At 41.2% G+C, this 16778-nt stretch overlaps 1 protein-coding gene across 1 annotated transcript in view; it reads left to right on the top strand.

Moving 5' to 3' along the window:
• Positions 1 to 16778, top strand: part of LOC126183654 (EH domain-containing protein 3-like) — a 37221-nt gene that overhangs the window by 4687 nt on the left and 15756 nt on the right. Inside the window, exons 2-3 of the mRNA XM_049925799.1 lie at positions 5188 to 5296; positions 5377 to 5541. Coding sequence (XP_049781756.1) covers positions 5188 to 5296; positions 5377 to 5541 — 274 coding nt within the window. The remainder of the gene's footprint in view (positions 1 to 5187; positions 5297 to 5376; positions 5542 to 16778) is intronic.

Here is a 16778-nt window from a genome sequence, read left to right as displayed (position 1 = left end):
ATCATAGATGACTGGAAACCTTTGGTCAAATGAGTCCCAATCTCAGGTAGTAAGAACAGATGGTAAGGTTAGTGTGTCGTGCACACCCCATGAAGCCATGTACCCAAATTGTCAACAAGGCAGTGTGCAAGCTGGTGGTGTCTCCGTAATAGTTATGCTGTGTTTACGTGGAATGGGCTGGGTCCTATGGCCTAACTGAACTGATCATGGACTGGAAATGCTTATGTTCGGTTACTTACAGACCATGTGCAGCCATTATAGACTTCGTGTTCCCAAATGACAAAGGAATTTTTGTGGATGATAGTGCACCAGGCCACAATTGTTCAAAAGTGGTTTGAAGACCAGTGTGGACAATTTGAGCAAATGGTTTGGCCACTCAGATTGCCCGACGTGAATCCCATCAAACATTTATGGGACATAATTGAGATTTCAGTTCATACAAAGTCCTGCACCAGCAACTCTTTTTGCAGTTATGGAGGGCTATAGAGGCAACATGGCTCAGTATTTGTGCAGGGGACTTCTAATAACTTGTTGAGCCTTTGCAACATCGTTGCTACACTACACTGGGCAAAAAGGTGGACCAACCTGTTGTTAGAAGGTATTCCATGACTTTGTCACCTCATTGTAATACTAGACACAGAAAGCTGGCTAAAACCTGAAGTTGACAGTAGTGAGATCTTGGGGAACATTTAAGCATATACCGAAAAGATAAGGAAATGGAGGTAATATATTTGTCACAGCAGACAAAAAAACTGAAATCCACTTAGGTAGATATTGAAGCTGCATGTGAGACTGTTCAAGTAAGACTCAGTATAAAGGGTTGGCATGAAATTATAATATGATTAACCACCAGACTCGCCTCCTGATGTAACAGAAAACTGTAAATGAAACCTGTGGTTGATCATGTATGAATAGAGAAGTATGTAGTAGAAGGGTTCATGATGGGAGAAATCCTTCATGGTATACAGTCACTGTAAAACAAAACTAAGGGCTACAGGTGGAGAGATGCTGAATGAAACATGTTTGGCAATAAAGAGAGCAATAATTGAAGCCTCCAGTGACTACCATGGCAGAATAGTGTTGAAAGATCTTTCACAAAATCCAAAGAAAATTTGGTTGTATGTAAAGTATGTTAGTGTAACCAAAGTTAATGTCCAGTCACTCATGGACAAGACAGGAACTAAAACAGAAAGTAGCAGAGAAAAAGCAGAAATGATTAACTTTGTTTTCAAATGTCCTTTTACAAAGAAAAACGCAGGAATATTGCTCCAGTTTAATCATCATACCACTGGAAAGATGAGTGAAATATATAGGGTGGTCCATTGATAGTGACTGGGCCAAATACCTCGCGAAATAAGCATCAAATGAAAAAACTACAAAGAACAAAACTCGTCTAGCTTGAAGGGGGAAACCAGATGGCGCTATGGTTGGCCCGCTAGATGGCACTGCCACAGGTCAAAAGGATTTCAACTGTTTTTTTAAAATAGGAACCCCCATTTTTTATTACATATTCGTGTAGTACGTAAAGAAATATGAATGTTTTAGTTGGACCACTTTTGGCTTTGTGATAGATGGTGCTGTAATAGTCACAAACGTATAAGTACATGGTATCACGTAACATTCCGCCAGTGCAGACGGTATTTGCTTCGTGATACATTACCCATGTTAAAATGGACCGTTTACCAAGTGTGGAAAAGGTCAATATCGTGTTGATGTATGGCTATTGTGATCAAAATGTCCAAAGGATGTGTGCTATGTATGCTGCTCGGTATCCTGGACGACATCATCCAAGTGTCCGGACTGTTCGCCAGATAGTTACGTTAATTAAGGAAACAGGAAGTGTTCAGCCACATGTGAAACGTCAACCACGACCTGCAACAAATGATGATGCCCAAGTAGGTGTTTTAGCTGCTGTCGCGGCTAATCCGCACATCAGTAGCAGACAAATTGCGCGAGAATCAGGAACCTCAAACGTCGGTGTTGAGAATGCTACATCAACATCAATTGCACCCATATCATATTTCTATACACCAGGAATTGCGTGGTGATGACTTTGAATGTCATGCCCAGTTCTGTTACTGGGCACAAGAGAAATTACTGGATGATGACAGATTTTTTGCACGCGTTCTATTTAGCGACGAAGCATCATTCACCAACGGTAACATAAACCGGCATAATATGCACTATTGGGCAATGGAAAATCCATGATGGCTGCGACAAGTGGAACATCAGCAACCTTGGCGGGTCAATGTATGGTGTGGCATTATGGGAGGATGGATAATTGGCCCCCATTTTATCGATGGCAATCTAAATGGTGCAATGTATGCTGATTTCCTACATAATGTTCTACTGATGTTTCACTGCATGACAGAATGGCGATGTACTTCCAACATGATGGATGTCCAGCACATAGCTCGCGTGCGGTTGAAGCAGTATGGAATAGCATATTTCATGAGAGGTGGATTGGTCGTTGAAGCACCATACCATGGCCTGCACGTTCACTGGATCTGATGTCCCTGGATTTCTTTCTGTGGGGAAAGTTGAAGAATATTTGCTATTGTGATCCACCGACAATGCCTGACAACATGCGTCAGCGCATTGTCAATGCATGTGCAAACATTACGGAAGGCGAACTACTCGCTGTTGTGGTTGACGGACATCATTTTGAGCATTTATTGCATTAATGTGGTATTTACAGGTAATCACGCTGTAGCAGCATGCGTTCTCAGAAATGATAAGTTCACAAAGGTACATGTGTCACATTGGAAGAACCGAAATAAAATGTTCAAACATTCCTACATTATGTATTTTAATTTAAAAAACCTACATGTTACCAACTGTTCGTCTAAAATTGTGAGCCATATGTTTGTGACTGTTACAGCACCATCTATCACAAGGCGAAAAAAGTGGTCCAACTAAAACATTCATATTTCTTTACGTACTACACGAATATGTAATAAAAAATGGGGGTTCCTATTTTTTTAAAAATGCAGTTGATATCCGTTTGACCTATGGCAGCACCATGTAGTGAGCCAACCATAGTGCCATCTGGTTTCCCCTTCAAACTAGACAAGTTTCGTTCTTTGTAGTTTTTTTGTTTGACGCTTATTTCATGAGATATTTGGTCCGGTCACGATCAGTGGACCACCCTGTATACTAGTGTCAGTGGCATGGAGAAACAGCTGAAATACTTAAAATTGGACAAAGCTGCACGGCTGATAGAATCTGTCAGGTTCTATACCCAAGTTGTGACTGAGTTAGTCCCTCTGTTAACTATAATTTATCACAACTATCTCAAGCAAAAAACCATGCCCAGTACCTGTAATAAAGAACAGGTGACACCAGTCTATAAGAAGGATAGCAGAAGTGCTCCACAAAACTATCATCCAACATCCCTTTCTCTTAGAACGTATTCTGAGTTCAAACATCATAAGGTATCTTAAGCAGAATCTCCTCCTTCATGCCAACCATCATGGATTTTGAAAATGTAAAGCATGTGAAATCCAACTCTCATTTTTCTCACGTGATATCCTGAAAGCTCAAGGCAATCAGGTAGAGGCAGTAGTTTTTGATTCCTGGAAAGCATTTGACTCAGTGCCACACCTACGCTTATTATCTCAAGTATGACCGTATGGGGTGTCAGGTGAAATTTGTGACTGGTTTGAGGATTTCTGGTAGGGAGGACACAGCATGTTACCATGGATTGGAGAGTCATTGGACGATGTAGAACTAACTACAGGTGTACCCCAGGAAAGTGCATTTGGTCCCTTGCTGTTCATGCTGTATATTAATGACCTCGTGAACAATATTAATAGTAACCTCTGATTTTTCACAGATGATGCAGTTATCTTCAGTGAAGTACACACTAAACGAAGCTGCACAAATATTCAGTCAGACCTTTATAATATTTAAAAATGGTGCAAAAATTGGCAACTTGCTTTAAATATTCAAAAATGTCAAATTATGCACTACAAAAAACATAATATCTTATTAATATAATACCAGTGAGTCACAGCTGGAACTGAAAAACTCAAATACCTGAGTGTAACACTTAGTAGGGACATGAATGGAACAATCACATAGGCTCAGTCATGGGTAAAGCATGTAGCAGACTGTAGTTTATTGGCGGAATACTTCGGAAATGCAGTCATTCTACAAAGGAGATAGCTTAAAAGTCACTTGTGCAAATCATCCTAAAATATTCCTCAAGTGTGTGGAATCCGTACCAAATAGAACTAACTAGGGCATATGGAACATACACAGGGAATGGCAGCACGAATGGTCATAGATTTGTTTGATCCACGAGAGAGTGTCGCAGAGGTGTTGAAAGAATTGGACTGGCAGGCTCTTGAAGACAGAAAGAAACTGTCCCAAAAAAGTCTACTGGTAAAGTTTGAAGAACTGGCTTTAAATGAAGAGTCTAGAAATATACAACCATCCCCTACATATTGCTCCCATAGAGATCATGAGAACAAGATTCCAGTAATTACAACACACAAGGAGGCATTTAAACAATCATTCTTCCTGTACTCCATATGTGAATGGAACAGGAAAACGTCTTAATAACTGGTACAGTGGGACACATCCTGTGTTGTGCACATCAGTGGTTCACATTGTGTAGGTGTAGATGAAATAAAAAATCTGACTTGAAACCTCCCTGTACATAAAGGAATTATAAACAATGTCATATGAAATGATCCATCAAATGTATATTCAGACTGCTTTTACCATTATATGCGTCAAAGCATTGTTATTTCATGTCAACAGAGTACACTGTCACCTTAACCTCTTATTGTAATTAATTTTTCCTTAGCATTAGTGAACTCTCAGAACCACCACTGTTCACTTGTAAAAGGTACACTTGTTTGTATGGTGGCTACGTATCCCAAAAGATTTTGTTTGGCTGCTTGAGCAATAGGAAATGAATTAGATTTTGCTGCTCATACAAAGTGTACATATTAAGCGGACAACCACTGACAGTGCTGCCATACAGCAGAATCAGCTAAACTTTACTGCTGGGCTTCCCAGGACTTTTGTTACATTGACAGTAGTACCATGCTACTCAATCATACAAATCATTTTGATGGAAATAAATGTAGGTGCAACTTTATTTCCCTTTGTATAAATTTCTTCGCTGTCTGTCAATATACTGACAATATTTGACTTTGTGATTCATGAAAATTTCAGATTGTTTGAAGATGAAGAACAAGATTTATTCCGGGATTTACAGTCTTTGCCAAGAAATGCTGCACTGAGAAAGCTGAATGATCTCATCAAGAGAGCTCGTTTGGCCAAGGTAGTTCTTCAACTTGTATCATTCTGTTTTTGTACAGTTCTTTGCAGTTTTTGCTGTATTGTCATTTTTTTATTTTTTAGGTACATGCTTATATTATAAGTGCCTTAAAAAGAGAGATGCCAGCTATGTTTGGTAAAGATACAAAGAAGAAGGAACTGATCAAGAATTTGGGCCAGATTTATGATCAGATACAACGTGAACATCAAATTTCACCTGGAGATTTTCCAGATCTGAAGCGTATGCAGGTTTGTAAATAATTGTTTTCTCCCCCATGAACTTGACTGGAAAACCTTTAGAAATTACAAAAGATAGTTTTGTGCCAGAAGTTGCCTTAATAGTGGACAGAAAATTATTCCCTATTGAATCAAAATCAGTTGTCAGAGACAATCATTGTCCGCTCTTACTTGTGTAGAGTTTCTGTCATCTTTTGTTGTCTGTCCATTATATGTTTAGAATTCTCTTAGAACACTATATCTTATTATTTCTGGCTCCCCTGATGCCCATGTCCCCAATGACAATACTCCAAACAAAACTAGTGTTGTGTTGTTTTCAAACTAATATTGTTCAGTTTTAGTTCTTATTATTAAATGCTGCTTTAGCTTGGGTAATTCTATGTTCAATGTCACAGCCAAAATTGTTACCTGCATCCTTGAAGTTGACAATTTGTTTCATATTCTCTTCCTCCAGATTTCTGTTCAGTGCTATTCGCACTTCATTAAACTACAAAATTTTAGTTTTCTTGTGATTTATTCTCATATTACAACATTCTGAAAAGACCTTGTTCATGCCTTCTGTGATTGTTTTGAAGACTGTGTTCAGATTTGGCTGATACTGATTTGTTGTGTGTAATCCTACACATTTTTGTTTTGTTCTTGTGAAATCATTCTGTCAGTATTATTATCTGGGATTTATTTCTACCAATAATAAGTTCTGAAACAGTCTTCCTGTTTGGAACTGTATAGAAAATTGTTTGCAGGTCATAACAAAACGCCTAGTCCTAATACGGAACACAATAGCATCTAGTGACAACTCATGTGGAATGCCTATTATATCTTAAATTACTTTTAAAATAGCTATAACTGAAATTGGGCGATTTCCCTGTTCTTCTTAAAGCCATGTCAGACCTTAACTGTCACAAGTAGTTATTCACAGAGTAGTGCAGTGCATAGAGGACTAAGTTCCTGCTTGCTAAAGGAGATGAATGGAGTCAGTGTTTTGTCATTCATGCAGACAGAACACCTGCAGAAATTACAACATATAGAGAATGGATGAACACTAAGATTTTCATATAATTGCAATAGAAATTGTCTTGTAAATTGATAAATGCACATAATAGTGTATATTGCTGCAATTATTTCCTCAAAACCAGAAAATAGTATATAGAAATTTAGGGATGTTTGACAATGGCTGCTGCTATTAATGTATTGTTCAACTGCTAAGTTAAGCAGTTGCTTAAACTTCCAAGAATTTGGTACTGAGGAGCCTAGAGGCAAAGAAAAAGTGCATAAATAATTGGGCGAATTGTCACTTGATCCAGTTAGAGAAATCCAATCATGTCACTTAGTCACTCCTTGTGCATGTACAGAAGTTCTCCTTTATTGATACTTGATCTTGGTGGAAGCACCTACAAAACAGTATTTCCTGTAAAGACAGCATCTTTTTATATCTCAAAGGCATAGCACACCACTTTACAGCATTTTGCTGCTTCTCGTTTAATCTTCTCACTACTCATTTGCTATATATTACTTTAAGGAAGAAGTGGACAAAGGACACTGATCTTGAATTTTTGAATAATAGTAAAGTTTGTGTGTATTTGAATAAAGGTTTTGTTTCAGTGTTATCAAATTTATTGATATGGGGCTCTGCAGTTACTTTTAAAAATATTTTATGTTCATTGTTTCCAATGGAAAGCCTCCCAGGTGGATCACAACTCTTTAGTGAGCACACACATGGTGAGCGTGGGTCCCCTCTTTTTGACCTGACCTTAAGCAAATGCCTTATGTGACATTGATTTGACCATACCTTGCTCTCCATCTGTACTGCCCCTCCCCAGGGGGCTCAATACTCTTGTGAATAAGTGCTTGGCTACCACGGGGCTCCAACCTTTTCAGCACTACTTCCCTTTCTGTGCTGCATGTCTATTATCGTGCTTTTCTTTTCCCCTCCCATGGGGACCAAGCCGTATGCCTTCTTTGGGAAACCAAAGTTCTTGGTGAAACTGTGTATGGAATCATCCTGCCCACCTATCTTTCTTTCCCTATCCTTCCTTTTCTTACCCTTCCTCTGCTTTGGCGTTTGAGATCTCTCCTTTTCCTTTTCTTCTCCTTCTTCTTCCACCCTGTGAATTCCTGAAGGCTGGCCCACAAATTTCACATGTAAAAGTTGTTGGCAAGTAGGGCTTGTATGTACTCCAGGCCTCTCCCAACCTCCCTCAGAGGCCCCCACCCCCCTCTCTTGCAGGTTGGAGTGCACCGTCAGAGATGCTGGCCATCATAGAAGATTTCTCTGCAATGAGTTTCTCATCTCAGAAATATCAATGGGTTGAGATGAAAGAATCAACACTTCTCCTGACTGCACCTCGATATCTCTTGGTGTCGCACACGGGAGATGGTCACAATTTCACAACAGTTAATCCATTTGTTATTCAGAAGGGTGTAGATGTCATTGCCAGTCCTGTAAAGTCCTGCTCTCAGTTGCATAATGGGACATTGCTTTTGGAGGCTGACAGTGCTTTTGAAGCACAGGAACTGCTTAATGCAACACTTGTCCTGTTAAAGTAGAGGCCCACCGCACTCTGAATTCCTCCCATGGTGTTGTATACACTCGGCTGCTTGATGGCCTGACCAAGGCTGAAATAACAGTGTATCTCTCAGACCAGGGTGTGACTGCAGTTCACTGCATCACGAAAGGGTTGATAAAGAATTAGTGCCAACCCGAACTCCGTTCCTCACATTTGACTGTGTGTACTCCCGTAAAAAATTAAGGCTGTCTGTGGAGCCATTACTGTTGGACCATATACTCCGAATCCCATGCATTGCTTTAAGTGTCAACGCTACAACCACACTTGTGAATTTTGTGAAAATGGAGCCAAATACGTAACTGGCGGCAGGGGAGCTCGTGAGAGTCTGCATCCACCTCCTTCCCTTCACTGTATCAACTGCAAGGGTGATCCTGCTGCTTCCTCCTGTAACTGTTCAATCTACCTCAATGAGAGAGCCATTCAGGAGATACGGGGAAAATGTTTCTACTCACATTGTTCAAAAAAATGTTGGCTAGCTGCAAACCTTGTACACTACCCTCTGGCAATTATACTACAGTTCTCGCTACACCCCAACCTGTGAAGGACATGACTATGCAGATCTAAGACTTACAGTTTAGTGCATGGTTGTGAAAATGTCCATCTCCAGGGTCACAGCCTCATCTTTATCTGCCATGGGTGCGCACCAACAAACCTTTGCCTGTGCCAGTGAAATCGCATGCCTCATAAACAGAAGCATCGAAATCCAAAAAGGAGTACTCCCACGATGACTTTCTCCTCACATCTAGTCAGCCAACGTCTGGGTCTGCACCTGTCAAATGCCAAGGTTCTAGGCATTCAAACAAAGGCAAATGAACTTCCCCTTCTCCACCTCGGCATTCTTCTTAAATAGTGTCACCGCGCGATACCCTCACCCAGCTGACCTCTGTTTCACCGGGACGCACCTCCAATGACCAGTCCGCTGGCCAACCGAAGGCGAATACAAACACCTCTGTCAGACTAATGGACCAGCATCCTTCAGCCTCTGAATGTGGTTATCATGCACGTTCGAATTCTGGCACTTGGCAGCTATCACATTGACTGCGCCCTTATTTGACCCATCTCCTGTCTATCATCAGATATGGTTATTCTCCAACGGAACATTTGCGGCATCAGATCCAATAGGGTTGAATTACAACTCCTCTTGAAATCATATTGACAAGTTGTTTCCTGCCACCAGGAAACAAAATTGCACCCTCACAGTCGCTTTCACCTCCCACACTTCACTTCAGTCCATTTTGACCTTTACCCTGAGGCAGGGACTCTGGCTCATGGGGAAGTCGTATTGCTCATTCGAGATGACATCTGTAATCACTCCATTTCATTTCACATCCAGCTTAAAGCTGTTGCTGTTCATCCCCTAGTGGACTGAGGCCTGCCACGACGCAATCCACATGCGGAGACGAGCTCTCCGCATTTTTAAACGCCATGTCGCGATGACAGACTGTATCCATTATAAACAGCTAAGTGCGCAAGGTCGCCACACTTTTAGGAATAGCAAAGAAGCTGGTTGACTTTTATTTATTTATTTATTTTTCAAAGCTCTTTTAACAGTTTTCCTCTGTCTTCTGTTGTTTGGGGGTAATCTCTGTCGGCTTTCAGGAACTGTTGTTCATTCCCTAGTTCCCAGTCTGACCCTAGTGAACAGTGTCATTGTAGACCCTCTCGATATCTCCAACACCTTGGGCTGATATTTTGCAGACATTTCCCGTTCCACCTACTACCATCCTGCCTTCCTCCCTCTGAAATGGGTGGCAGAGGCAATGCCAATATCTTTCTCCTCCCAGAATCGTGAATGTTACAATACTGCTTTTACTGTGAGGGAGCTTAAACATGCACTCCTTTTGTCCTGGTCATCTGCTCCAGGACTGGATGGCATTCACATTCTGATGTCACAGCACCTATCTCCTGAGGGCCTATGCTTTCTCTTTCATACATACAACCACATTTGGACAGAGGGTACATTTCCCAGTCGCTGGCCTGAAGCAGCTGGTAAGTACAAATATCTTCCTTCCAGCTATTGCCCAATTTCCCTCACCAGTAGTGTGTGCAACGTGATGGAACATATGATTAATGGTTGGCTGGTGTGGTGGCTCAAGTCTCAGAATCTCTTTACTAATGCTCAATGTGAATTCCGTAGGCACCCTCTGCAGCTGATCATCTCATCACCTTGTCAACTCATATTATGAACAATTTTTTGTGCAAGCACCAAACTGTTGCTGTGCTTTTTGATTTGGAGAAGGCGTATGACACCTGCTGGTGGACAGGTATCCTCTGTATTATGTGCAAGTGGGGCTTCCAGGATCACCAGCTTTTTGTTATCTGGGAATATTTAAGAGTGTATTTTTAGGATACGTGTGGAGTCGGCTGTGTTGGGCACTTTTAAGAAAGAGAACGGTGTGCCTCAGGATTCTCTGAGCATCATAGTCTTATTTGCCCTGGCCATTAACCCTGTTATGAATTCTCTCCTAGGTATCTCGAGCTCTCTCTTTGTTGATGACTCTAATATCTATTGCAGCTCTCAGTTGAACCTGTCTACTTGAATGATGTCTTCAGTGAATCTTTACTTGTAGAGCATCAACAATGGCTTCCGCTTTTCTGGTGACAAGACTGTCTGTGTGAACTTCTGGCTGCACCAGGAGTTTCTTCCCCCCCGTCCCTACGTCTCGGCCCATTCCATTTTCCATTCGTTGACACAACAAAATTCTTGGGACTCATGTTTGATAGGAAATTCTGTTGTGTTTTACCTGGCAGCTCATTGTACTCACTCCCTCAGTGTTCTAAATTTCTTATGTGGTATCTCATGGGGAGCGGATCGGACCAATCTCCTCCATTTATACCAGTCCCATGTCCATTTGAAAGTGGGTTATGAGTGTATTGTATATTCATCACTACATCCATCCATCTATCTTGCATCATAACATCATCCACCATTGCGGAATATGTTTAGCCACTGGTGCCTTTTATACTAGTCCCGTTGAGTGTTTATGCTGAAGCTGCTGACTTACTGTTGTTCTACTGGTGGGATGTTCTGCTCGGTCATTATGCAAGTTGTCTGTGTTCTATTCCCAGCCACCCATACTATGCTCCCATTTTTTATGATTCCCTTGACCACCAGTGTGGGTTGCGCCCATCTTTTCTGTTGCCCCCAGAGTTCGCTTTCATTTGCTCTTTGACAGCTTTGATTTACGTTCCCTGTCACTTTCCCCATGGGTGTGAGCTCTTCACCGCCCTGGCTTCGTGCCGAGGTCCATGTTCATTTTGAACTCCTTTCACTTCCGAAGGACACTACTCCTTCCCTGGTGTATTGCAGTGAGTTTCTCTGACTTTGCACACAGATAGGGGTCAGTTTCTTCATCCACACTGACAGTTCCAAGACTAACCATGGTGTTGGGTGTGCCTTTGTACTTGGAAATGATCCTTTCCAATATCGGCTTCTTGACCAGCACTTTTTTACCACGGAGCTTGTACGCCTTTTATCAGGTCATCCAGTACATCTGGCCACGAGGGCTTCCAAATCGCCATCTGTTCAGATTCTCTCTGTGCTCTTCAGCACCTTCTCACGGCTGTACTCAGTCCACCCTTTAGTACAATGGATGCAAGAATGCCCGTACTCGCTTACTGTGGGTTCCAGGGAATGAGGCTGCTGATGCTGCAGCAAAACCTGCAGCTCTCCTCCATCTGCCTGCTTGTCATTCAGTTCCTTCAGATGATCTTCATATCTCTGTCATTTGGCATGTGCTAGCACTTTGGAGTGCGCAGTGGTCTTCTCACCAGGAGAACAAAGTCTGGGTCATTAAACCTCTCCCAGTAGCATAGTCAACTTCCTCTCGGCCCTCACAACATGAGGTGGTCATTTTAGCCCGGTTGCATGCATGACATTTTCATTTTAGTCACCACCATTTATTAAGTGGCGACCCTGCTCCACTCTGTGCCTACTGCTCTCAACCCTTGACGTGCACCACTTTCCGATCCAGTGCCCATTTTTTAACTGTTTAAATTACGTCTATGTTTTCAGACTACTTTTTCAGATGTTTTAGCGGATTACACGCATTCTGTGAATCATGTCCTGCTTTTTATTCACCACAGTGGCATGGTGAAGCAAATTTGATCTCCCCCCACAGGGACCTCCACCATATCAATGATGTTTTGAGAAATTTTCCATAGAAACGTCCTTGTCCTCAGCTGCTCCTCTTTTAAAGTTGCTTGACTGTGTTTTTACCTTTTTTGCCTCATGTTTTTATTTAGTACCTGTTTTTTTTTCTTGTTTTATGGTACAGGTGATTATGACCTTACCAGTTTTGCACCCTATAGCACCTACCAACGAAATCTCGCATCTGTACCAGCCTCATATCTGGTTACTCTTCATATCAAATCTAAATCCCATAAGGAGAAAAGAAGGAAGAAAAGAGGAAACCAGTGGTGAAGGCAGACAGGGCATATCTTACTGCCTTGGTTTCCCCTTTCACTGCTATCGAAATCATGCAACAAGATGACAAGCAACAGGTGGTGCTAACACAAATCAAATTGTGTTTAATGATTCTATCCTTTCCTCACTGCCATTGGACTCATGTGCAAGCATAATCCAATAGAATTTTAATGCCCATTGTCCTCACCTTGCTGAACTGAAATACTTGCCTTCACTGTACTCAGTGGTTCGCATAGCTCTTCAGGAAACCTAATTTCACCCAACGTATTCACCAGTTTTGTGTAGTTATTGAGTCTATTATTACAGTAGCACTTGTGATAACTTCTGTTGACTGAACACCACTAAGGAAACGGTGGGCATACTCTTACGAACAAATACTGAATTTGCCATTTGCAACATTTTCAATACCACAAAAATGTGATTACACTGTTATTGTCAGCCATCTGGTGATGCACTTTGCCTGAGCATTGCATCCACCATTTCCTCATCACCTTACGTGTGTGGATTTTCTATGGCTCCCTCCCAGTCTTCACCCAGAATTTTCTATCTGGGCAATCTGTCAGTCCAAGTCTGTAATTCATACAGGGTAAAGGTATCCCAGAAGGCTGTCATGAATGTGACCCTCTTATTAATAGCAAATTAAGATTCGTGGAAGCAATGGGGTCTAGTCTCACCACTCTTATATACTGAGGACTTCTGCATCTGCTATAGTTCTTCTAACATGAGTCACCAAGTGATAGTGTTATGAGGAAACCAGAATGTTGGGCAGATACACATGCTTCCAATTTACTACTACCAAAGCTTGTATTGTTAATTTTTGCTAACTTAGAACTGTTCATCCACAGTTAACTTTACCTACATAATGATATGTTTAATGTGGTAGAAACATGTATCTTCTTAGAACTCGTATTTTATGACAGATAAACAAGGTTACAGGTTAAGCAGATGTGCCAGTTAAAACTTAATGTCTTCTGCTGCCTCAGTAATACCATCAGGGGTGAGTGTCATCCCACTATTTTCCTGCTTTACAAAGGTCTCATTTTACCATATTTAGATCACAGATGCGTGCTTAATGGATCAACACTGCAGTCAGCACTGAGACTTCTAGATCTGATTCACCATTGTGGGATCAGACTTGCATCTGGTGCCTTCTGAATGAGCCTTGTGGGCAGCCTACTGGTAGATACATGGATTTCCTCTGCATGGGTCAGGTGCCACCAATTACTCCTCAGGTTGCTACACTCATCCATAACCAGCCAGAACATCTGAACTGACACCTTCTGATGCCTGACACAAAGTAAGATGTTGAGAAAAGTGGCCTCAGTAGGGACTCTTGCTATTGAATTGGTTGCAATCAGTTCAGATTTTTGCTTACCCTCACTCAATCCTCTCACTATTTCACATTCACAAACACTCCCATGGTGCATGCCATACCCTTAAATTTGGGATCATTATATGGCCCAAATGACTTGATAGAATGCTTGGTTTTTCACCAGCTGCTGTTCATTGTACTTGCAGAGTACCCCTATTCAAATATCATATATATGGGTAACTCAAGAGTTTGAAGACTGGACAGGCAAGTCCTTCACATGCACCAGGACCAGTAAGCAACACTCCATTCCTAGTGGATGCATTGCTTTTATGACAGTGTTCTTCACTATGGCTGCACCCAATCAAATGACTCTTTCCTCATCTGCAGTGTGTCCATGAATAACCAACAATCTATAGCCCACTGTTATTCCCAGCATCCATTAGTAATGCAGATACAAAATCCCATCTTCTTCCTTTATGATAGTGGAATTTCTTTTGTCCCCCCAGTCACATTAGGATACCAGGCAGTTGACCTGTGGATCAGCTTGCCTAGGATTCACTGGAAATAATGATATTGGGATTCAACATGCGTGAAAAATCACTTCAGACTCTTAGTGGCACGGAACAGTTAACAGACTGTCACGGCAACAATCAATATGTTACTGACTGTAAAGAGAGTATGTGATGGTCTTCTCTTTGGCCATCTCATCAGGAATCCACAGTTGTCTGCTGCCTTTGTATTGGTCACACCAGTCTGACCCATACAGTGTACAACAAACTGCCCCACTTTGTTGTAGCTGTGATGTTCTGTCCTTCACCCATATCCTTACCTTTGAGCAGACAGCATACCTTTACCTGGAACTTTGTGATGTGGTTCTTCTGGTTGCCAGACAGGGGAAGAGGGTCACCTACCACTGATATTTTTAGCCCCAGATTTTCCAGCTGCCCTCACATAGAGGGCTGGTCCAACTCATGACATGACATCCCAACTCAGTTTTGATATTACTTTGAGTCTTAATGTCTTCTTTAAAAAGTTTTAGTACTCTTCATATTAGATAGCCTACCTGTTGACTCAGTAGACATTGTACAATTGGTGGGGCAAGCCTCGTTGGGTTGTGGTGCGCCGTCCTCTGCGCGTGACAAGCCACAGTGTTTGTCGGTTGTCTTTAACAACTCCTCCCCCCCCCCCCCCCCCCTGTGACTCATAATTTATTGTTTTGCAAATTTTCTTCTATCTCCCTTTGATTGTGATTTAAAATTAAATGATTTTCTACCATGTTTCTGACATACCCAGCATAGGTTGAGCAGATTTCGATCTTTGCGCATTTTTTCATTTTGGATGATATTTATAGAGATAGACTGCTCTATGGGTCAACCAAGAAGTGTGCCAAGATAGGCTGCGCAGTTGTGATAAGCACTTTGTCCGGATGGCACAGTGGTTACTGTAACTCCCTAGTAAGCAGGAGATCACAGGTTCGAATCTCATTCCGGCATGCATTTTCACTAGTCGCTGCTGATTTTGCATAAAGTCTTGGTGCAGCTGACTTCAGTAGTTTTGCCCCTTGCCCCTTCCCTTACTCTCCTCTCTACCTTCAATTTACATGACTTCCTACAACTACAATTGAACTGCTTTTCAGCGATAACAACACTAAGTGTGAAGCTTGATCACATAAAGAGCTGAAGAAGTTATCAGAATTCCACTTCTCATGACATTAAAAATTGTGAATTTCTTTCTTTCATGTTAAAAAAAATCACAACATAAACTAAACCTTGTCTACCTTTTTCTTGATCTGCATACTCTTAATAATAATGGAATAGCGATCTATGTTTAAATATATTGTATCCCATGCTGTCTGAACAAAACTTTAAAATACAACAATTTTTTAAAAAAAAAACGGTCATTGTTTTTGAAGTCATTTGTTTAAAACTAAGAAGTAAAATAGGGGAACATTTGATGTGCTTTTGAGTGGCTCAAAATCTGTGCAGCAAATGAGGTACCAATTGAGAATTTTAGAGAGTACTAGAGGTTATTTGTCTGATGGATTATGTAAACTGTACAATCTGCTGTTGTGCGGCATGGAGGAACTGATGACCATTGCAGTTTGCTCCCTTAAAACCCCATAATCCATCCATCCAATGGGAAACTAATTAAGCTGTCACACCAATAGGATATGCAGAGAAATGAACTTGTCACTTAGTGTAAAAGAGCTTGAGTGAACAAATGATGTCTCCTTGGAGCTCTTAAAGTCATCAGATACCATCTTTGTTACTGATGTGCTATGTACGGTTCAAGAAAGCATTGACACTTGCAAATGTTGGAATTTTCACACAATGTGGTCGAAGTACAAACCCCCAGTCCCTACATCTTTGCAGAAGGTTGTGGGCTGGTACTTAGTGCATAAGCAGATCTTTCTGGATTAGCATGTTTAATAATTTGTGTGTTCCTCAGTTATTACCGTATTTCTTTGCTATTGGAATGACTTTCTGAACTATATATCAAAAGACCGTTAGGGATTTTGTCAGAGATTAACCTTGCTGAACTAAATGTGGGAAAATGTCTCATGTCTCTAAAGGACTGTTCTAGATGAAAATTACTACTGAAGAGACCCATATAAGTTGTAGGATGGAAATAGTACACCAGAATACATTTTTAAATGTAGACCATACTACATTTTATTGGAGCAAAGTTATTAAACACTGATCTCGCTGGTGAGTTGAAACAAGGGGTCTGATCAGTTGCACATATGTTTCCCATGAAAGCATCTTCAGAAAATGACCTCCTAATGAAGTCTTATCTGTTTGTGAACCACATGCAGTCCTGTAGATATCTGAGCAAATGTCTTGACAGACATTATTTTACTGTCATCTTTTCCTACCTAAGTGTCCTTCAGGCCACTGGGCAGATGTATCCAACAGAGGATATGCTTTAGGATGTGAGATAAACT

Source organism: Schistocerca cancellata, chromosome 4 (assembly GCF_023864275.1).
Source record: "Schistocerca cancellata isolate TAMUIC-IGC-003103 chromosome 4, iqSchCanc2.1, whole genome shotgun sequence".
Lineage (NCBI taxonomy): Eukaryota > Metazoa > Arthropoda > Insecta > Orthoptera > Acrididae > Schistocerca > Schistocerca cancellata.
This window is presented reverse-complemented; position numbering and strand designations above follow the sequence as displayed.